This window comes from Pungitius pungitius, chromosome 21, assembly GCF_949316345.1.
Source record: "Pungitius pungitius chromosome 21, fPunPun2.1, whole genome shotgun sequence".
In the NCBI taxonomy this organism is placed as follows: domain Eukaryota; kingdom Metazoa; phylum Chordata; class Actinopteri; order Perciformes; family Gasterosteidae; genus Pungitius; species Pungitius pungitius.
The window spans coordinates 14,644,082-14,651,913 of NC_084920.1; the positions used below are offsets into that span (position 1 = coordinate 14,644,082).

The 7,832-nt window shown below is 47.8% G+C and overlaps 1 protein-coding gene across 1 annotated transcript; it reads left to right on the forward strand.

The window, feature by feature from the left end:
• Window positions 1–596: 596 nt before the first annotated feature.
• dusp3a (dual specificity phosphatase 3a) lies at window positions 597–7,415 on the forward strand. Its single transcript, XM_037463801.2, has 3 exons — window positions 597–1,040; window positions 5,447–5,673; window positions 7,108–7,415. Exons 1-3 carry the CDS (start codon window positions 859–861, stop codon window positions 7,335–7,337), a joined length of 639 nt encoding a protein of 212 aa, XP_037319698.1. The 5' UTR covers window positions 597–858; the 3' UTR covers window positions 7,338–7,415.
• The last annotated feature ends 417 nt before the right edge of the window (window positions 7,416–7,832 follow it).

Sequence of the window (7,832 nt, forward strand, 5' to 3'; positions counted from 1 at the left end):
ATACAAAATTAGACAGTGTAAGAAATATGGAAGTCGGTAAGTGGGGGGACCCGGGCTCTGGACTCTTGGTCCCTAGCTTCCTCGTGCCAGGTGGAAGGGACACAAACGGTTTTTGTCCGGAGTGAGAGGGGTTGCTTAGAATCTCTCTAGCTCGTCCTCGAGGGACGGCAGACTGAAGCCATTCCCCCCCCCCCCCCTGCAGAGCGGATGAAACACTTCGGCCTGCCCTGTCCTTGGCTGCAGCATACCAGACGGCGATGGAGGAGCTTCAGCTGCCTCCTGGAAGATGATTGAGGTCAAGGTGGAGCCCAGGAAACGGAAGGAGTCAGACAGGGTGATGGGGGGGGGCTGCGTTCTTCCTGAAATCTACCATCTCCACTGTGGAAGATAGCTCTCATATGTGTCATATTTCCCTCATTGGGAGATTTTGTTTTCAATTTTGTGGATATAAAAAAAAGGAGCCAACAAGTGGAAATTGATGCCTAGCTGAGTAAATGCAGACTACTTATTCCACCACCTTTTGTGTTTTAAATGATACACTGAGCTTGTGGTTTTACTCTGAAACCTCAGAGCGGAAGTGCACCATAAAACTGACCCGTTACTTAACGTCAAGGGGGCAGAAGCGATGAATAAATTAATAAATAAAAAACCTCCCGCCGCTCCACCAGACACCTTGCACGGGCGGCCCAGACGAGAAGACGTCTCGCGAAAAGGTCAACGGGAAAAGAAAGAAAATGCACCTGAAGCACCGGGCGAGGCTCGCGCGTCCTGAGCAGGTTCTCATCCGACATTAGCTCGGGAAGAAGAAGAGGGAGCAGAGGAACAACAAGAAGAAGGAGGAGGAGAAGAAGAGGGAGAATGAAGAAACACCTGAGCCCTACGAAGCTGCAGCCGGTGGCGGCGGCGGCGGCGGCGGCCGGTGCCGGTACCGAGGTCACCGTAAAACAACTCAACGAGCTCCTGTCCGACGGCAGCGGCTTCTACAACCTCCCGACGCAGCACTTCAACGAGGTCTTCCCCCGGGTCTACGTCGGCAACGCGTGAGTCACTTCATCCGTCCGCCGCGGACCCGTCGCGGAGGCGGACAGGTGTGACAAACGGCGACAGTGTCGCGTGTGCGGCTCGAATGCGCGCGCACGCATCAGGGCGGGATCGTTTATTGGTTTAATTGTCTTAATTAGGTGTCTCCACTACCACCACCATCATCATCATCATCATCGTGGAGGGGAGCGACCGCCTGTTGTGTTCGTCAAATTGTGTTGTTGTTGTTGTTGTTGTTGTTTTCCGCGAAAATCTCTGCGAATGTGCCTCGGAAAGGCGCGTTGTGTAACTGGTGTGATGGAGATCATCACATCACATTCAATCAATGCACATATGGATAGAAAAAATCCAAAAAAAGGGGGAGGAGGGGGGGGGCGGACACAGCCCCCTGCCACACCTCCCCTTCCCCTCCCGCTACAATAACAATGTCTACAGCCAAAAACGAAATAGGGGAAAAAGGGGGGAGGGGGGTACTTTCATTCATAAACTGCTTCAGGAAAAACATCCGGCCTGGTTCCTGCGGGACTGTAGTAGAAGTGAAGATGCTTCATTCAGTGCCTCGTGGAGCATTTAATGAAACAAAAAAGGGGTATAAACCTGAAAAGATATCAAATTAATTTGTAGATGTTTTTGTATTATCATTTTGAGGAATGAATTAATCATTTTTTACATCCCTAAAATGAGGCTCAAAGATCTCTATTAATTTGTGAAATGAGCTGAGAAATATGATAAAAGCTCCAGTCAATGATTAACAACTTTGTCTGTAAAGATTTAGTAAAACAAAAAGAAAAATGCCCGCAATCCACGGTTTTTTTTTCTCACTATTTTCAATTTACTAAACACAAGAAGATAAGAATAAAAGAAGGATCATTCTAAGACATTTAAATAGCTGCTGTGCGGTTTAATTCCAGCCCTGTTCATGCACACAAACCAATGCATATACTGCATGTATAGGTTCTTACATTCAGTACACAGATCACGACGTGTCCAAATTACGCGTTGTAATTTGTTTAAGAAGTGAATGTTTAAGCAAGTATGCTCTGCTTTATGGTCTATTTGACTCTAAATGGACAATCATTTATAAAATAAATAGATATAAATAGGAGGCGCCCCCTGGGGGACATTAGATAGAATGCAGGTTTAAGGCACTTTGTGGCCCACATTCACTCAGGTACTGACGTATTTTCTGAGACATAAAAAAAAAAAACATAAAAAATCTCATTATTTCTGCAACTGAGGATTAATTCATTACAAGTTGTCTGAAAATGTACGTTTTCAAAATAGCAAAAGAGGAATTAGCCACCGCTACACCTTTGTGAATTTGAGAAATCTACAGGCGCAAATAGATGAAAGTAGTAGTAGTAAAATGAACAAATAGATTTTGGGGGGGGTTTCCAAGATAATGGATAATAGAGCCCTGGATGCCCCCGAGAAAATGCAGGGCCTCATTTGGCTGAACGTGCCAGTCGGCACGAGCCAAGTCTCCGGGCGAAGCGCAGTCGCCTGCTGGGCCGAAGGTCATCAGACGACCCGCAGAGTCTGATCGGCCTGCAGCGTTACTTTTTTTTTGGATCGCAGTTGAAGAAAATGTCCTTCTTTTGTAATCACTTGAAACAGCGTTTTGTCATCCCTGTACGGTGGAGGTAATTTAGTAGTATGTTATCATTAAAGTACGTCCAGACAAGTCGAAAGGGCAGCGTGATGTAATGTGGGGAGAGCTGCCATTGATGGTTGTTGAAAAGCCAGAACCTCGTGTACTATTTCCACCACTGAGACCCAATAACGCTTCCCTGCTGATGTATCCTGTATATTAAGTCTTCTCACCATTTCATCTGTGTAGCTGGCCAACATGAATACAAACACAAATACAAATACAATGTGCATGCGAGCATGTGGTGGATCAGTTCACTGACGGGAAGAAATAGCTTTATCCTTGAAACTGTTCATTAATGTCTCCTATCATGGGACACCCCCCCCCCCCCCCTCAGGGACATGGGCTCATGACCTATTTAAAGCTTCAATCCACACTTAAAAAGCAACAGCCAGGAAGAAGTGGAATTTAGGATTGTTCACCTGACACTATACATTATATATGTTTTTTAAAAATCCCATCAGACCTTTTTCCCATAAGTCACATTTCCCCTGTAAACACGTAACCTTAGACAACAACGTGTAGGAGTACAGGTCCCCACTAGCTAACGTCAGCTCAACGTGAACGTTAGCGCCGTTAATGCGGCTCAGCTAGCGTTAGCTAGCATTAGCTCAACATGAACGTTAGCTAACGAAGTGAGTTGCCTAATGTTAGCTTGGGCCATTTGAGCCATTTCTGGTCTGAATGCGCAATAACGGATCATTCAAAATCCAAATCAGTGTCATACTCAAGCATATTATACAGGACCACTGAAAGGTTTATCAGTTACGGTTTGCTTTATTTTAATTACATGTACAGATTATATCCCCACTCTACACGCCCTTTGGGAATAATGCTGTTATCCAGGACATCTGGAAAAAAGTTAAACTCAACCACAATAGAATATTGACTTTTAACGATGCTGATCCATGGCCATATTTCATGAACCCGGATTACGAGAGTATTTTAAACTACTCAAACCCCTTTCACGGTTTCTAGATCAGTCGTAGTCAGCACAAATGAAGCCTCCCGCGTGCAGCTCAGGGACACACTTAAGGTGTGGTTTGTTTGCTTTGGCTCTTTTGTGATTCCGGTCTTTAATAATGGATGTTGTGCTGTTGGCTGGGACGCGGGGCAAGTTGGGGGGTGCACAGTGGCCTCCCCATCCATGCACACACGTGGCACATCGTGAGTGCCAATGCGTCGTCATTCATGCACAGGAAAAAAAAAAAGGTCTGAACTTAACAGACATATTGTTAATAAAAGAGGACTAATATGAATGAATAGCCCCCTCAGCCCAGCAGATGGGCTGCTTGGTCCCTCGTTCAATGGCCTTGAAGCAAAATGGTGGCAGGGAGGATATATCTATATATATATATATCTATTTTTTTTATTTTTTTAAATATTTTGTTAGTTCTTGTAGAGGAGGCTTTGAAGGCACAGCCCCCACTGGGAGGGTCACGTAGCCTCGGCCCGGCAGCCTCATATCGACTGTGATGAAACGCACACAGTGCCGTCAGGGTGAGCATGCTGCCAGGAGACGGCTCACTAGAGTCTAGAGACGATGGAGGAGCAGGTGGACGCGGTGCTTAGGGGTCATAGATTTGATCCTGCCAGCACCAGAAATTCATCCCACACTTCCTATAATAATGGATCAGGATCGATCAGATCTTCAAAGTAATAACTCCTTGTTTTGTACCAGTGAAAGTGACACTCTGAATGAAAGACATACTGTAAACATGTCTTCTGTTTGACATGGAGCGACAGTGTATCGGAGCTTTCCCCCCCCGCTGTTAAAAACGTAAATTCAGCACAGCTAATTGGTGGCACTTAACGTCCCATCAACATCTAACACAGCGTATACAAAAGAGGCATTTTATTCAGAATCAATGGGCAATGCCTCGGGCCAGGTTGTAGCGGATTCCTTATGGCTCGTTTGGTGCCTTACAAAGTGCAGCAGAGTAGATGGATGTCAAGTTCTTTAGAGCTCAAGTCTCACTTGAGAACGGTGGTGTGCACAACATTTCTTATTTTTACATCTCTATGTCTTTGGGGTTGTGGCCTATTTGTCAAACACTTCATTTCATGCCCCCCCCCCCCCCTTCTTTCCTCCCGCTTTCACGTCTACAAGAAACCTGACCCCTGCCGACGCTTTTTGCAGGGCGTTTCTCCCGGGGAAGGAACAGGTGGTCACGATCACGAGTAATTAGAGCAGAGGTCAAATGAACCTCCATGAATCACAACACCTGTGAGTGACTTTGACTCATCGCTGCAGGCGAGGAGCACTTGTAAAGGACATTTTCTAGATTAAATTATGAATGATCAATTGTAAGTTCTTTACAGTTCCATTGTTATCGGTCTCTTTCTTTCTCCTGCGTCCATTGAGTTTTTAGTTGTGGTAACTATAGCTTTGCAACTATGCAAAAGACGAAATGTCTTTTTCGGTTTTGGACCGAGAACAAACCGCGCTCATAGGAGAAGAACAGGTGAAGACAATCAGGGTAATTACGAGATCAACCCTACCTGAATAAACGAGAACACCTGCGTCTACGTGCCCTGGGGCTACGGGGGGCGTTCACTACAACACACGTGAAACGATGCAACGCACATTGGGGCAAAATATAACTAAATCGTGCTCACACTCGGCTGAACGTGTCGGGTGTTGTTTTCCGTTGTGTTGCGTGTCTTGAGACGTCTTTCATGTCGGCATCGAGCCTGCTCGAGTGATTCAATCAAATTCATTGACCCTTTTGTTCTGCCGCCGTGAATTCCCAGGTTCGTAGCCCAGAATGCAATGCGCCTGCAGAAGCTCGGGGTGACGCACGTCCTCAACGTGGCAGAGGGCACCTCCTTCATGCACGTCAACACCAGCGCGGCGTTCTACGCCGGCACGGGCATCGCGTACCACGGCATCCAGGCCAACGACACGGAGCACTTCCACCTCGGGGCCTTCTTCGAGGAGGGGGCCGATTTCATCGAGAAGGCCCTGGCGCACAACAAAGGTGGGTTTCGTCCGGAGCTGTGACCCACAACCAACCGGAGGAGAGGTTCAGCCCCGCGGAGCATTTTATCTCATCTTTCTCTTCAACGTTAAGTAACCAGTTGTGTTACTTTCACATCAGCTGAGTAAAATGTCGCCAAACGTCAGCACACTTGAGCAGTAGTTATAGCGGTAGAATTTGTCTTCACGAGTCCTTTAACGGTTTACCCTCAACACAGTGAAGCGAACGCAGGGAGACAATCATTTGAGGCTAAATCTGACGCACCTTCGAGCCCTGCTCCCATTTTCCTTCAGCAGATCGGGCCCCAGTGCGCCGAATCCACCTCCATTGGGTTCGAGGTGTTAAAACAGTGAGAAAACCAAAAGAACAGAACAGTGAGAAGATATTGAGGGCCGTCATAAAGTAACCACGATGGAAACTTCGGCACCAAACGTCAGAGCAGCCCCCTGCAGTGATTCCTTCCCAAGCCCCTCCCCAAAAGTGTATGCTGAAGTTTTTTTTATTGATTGTCTGCACTGGCTGTAGTTTGACCTTTGATGCTATTGGCCGACCTTACCCCTCACTCTCATCCTCCCCGCCCCCCCCTTCTCCCCTGGCAGCAAACTCTGAAAAGGTCAAAGGTCCCTTTAGAAGGGATTTTAATGAGGAACGCATTGATGTTGGAGTCGATTTGTTTACAGCTGCTTGTTTCTCTGACGCAGATTTTTCATTTATTCGGCTTCGTGAGCGACGTTTTTTTTTTTAATATTCGATCACGGAAAGGGGTCAAGCTGAAAGAGACCCCTAGGCTTCAGTTGTGTAGATCACAACACCTTTTTTCTTCAGTGGCAGCTCTGCTAGGGATGGAGCCGGGATACGGCAGAATGGACATTGATCAGGCCGGCTGATGAGCTATCGAGGAGGTTGTTTTTCGTTGGCAGAGGGCTTCTCCGTCTTCTGGGTGGAGTAAAGAGGAGGAGAGGGACAGAAGGAGCTTACACCACGTGAAAACGATCAATGACTCTGAACAAAGGGCCACGATCGACCTCCTGCAGCGCGGCTCAGGTCTTGTATTTTTGCATCTTGAAGATGCTTCGCGAGGGAACTTTTTTCTTTTCTCTCCAATTTCTGAAATGTCTAGTATTGCATACATTTTTCCTTTGTTGTAGTAGCTAACGGAACGACATGAGGGTTTGAGTAACATTTGGTTAAAAACCACATGGACAAGCTGTTTTTAGGAAATGGTTCGTTTGTGTTGATTCTGCTGTTCCCTGTGGACGAAGGTGGTTTATAGAGACCCCCTCAGTCCTGGTTCTGGTTCTCCCGGGCTAATGGTTGACTGCTCTCTGAAATGCTTCAACGTAGTCGATGACACCACACACACACACAGACACATACACACACACACAGACCCACTAATCCCCTGGCGCTGTTCTCTTGTGTGGTGTCCTCCAGGGAAAGTGTACGTGCACTGCAGAGAAGGCTACAGCCGCTCGCCCACCATGGTCGTTGCGTACCTCATGCTGCGCCACAGGATGGACGCCCGCCTGGCGGTGGCCACCGTGAGGCACAAGCGAGAGATCGCGCCCAACGTCGGCTTCCTCCGCCAACTTTGCCAACTCAACGAGAAGCTGGCGAGGGAGGGCAAGCTGAACGGGGAGGTGGGCAAACTAAAGACCAAATGAGGCGCGAGGGACCCACCCACCATCCCTCCACCCGGGCGCTCAGCTGCTCTCGGGTAGACTGACCCCCCCCCCCCCCCCCCCCCCACCTGACTAAACCAGCGCCCGCGGGACACCCCAGGGGGTATTCAGGAACACAGACATGAGCGTTTACCCCGTGTATGACATCATTACGCCATGCACACACACACATTTTCATGTTTGCTCTGTAAGGGGACCCCTCATTCCAGCTCCTTCATCATTCCCACACCACACAGATGTGCAGACGTACCTTAAAGCATTCCTTCAATTTCCCCACCCCCCCCAGATGGTGGAAAACCCAGATTTTTAAGATTTCCTCAAATAGAAGATTATAGCACAATCATTCCATAGTTTTCCACTGCCGGGAATGTCCGCCAGCGGGGGGGGGGGGCCATTCCAAGTAAAACTCTTGGGAAGTCGACACGCGACGCAGGCAAAACAAGCCGGGGAGTAAAAGGTGAATCCCATAACATTCCA

What these genes read in the sequence shown, in the direction of transcription:
- dusp3a (XM_037463801.2), top strand. Translation starts at nt 859, where the DNA reads ATGAAGAAACACCTGAGCCCTACGAAGCTGCAGCCGGTGGCGGCGGCG. An exon ending in CGGGTCTACGTCGGCAACGC is followed by an intron (nt 1,041 to 5,446) that starts GTGAGTCACTTC and finishes GTGAATTCCCAG; the next exon opens with GTTCGTAGCCCAGAATGCAA. An exon ending in GGCCCTGGCGCACAACAAAG is followed by an intron (nt 5,674 to 7,107) that starts GTGGGTTTCGTC and finishes GGTGTCCTCCAG; the next exon opens with GGAAAGTGTACGTGCACTGC.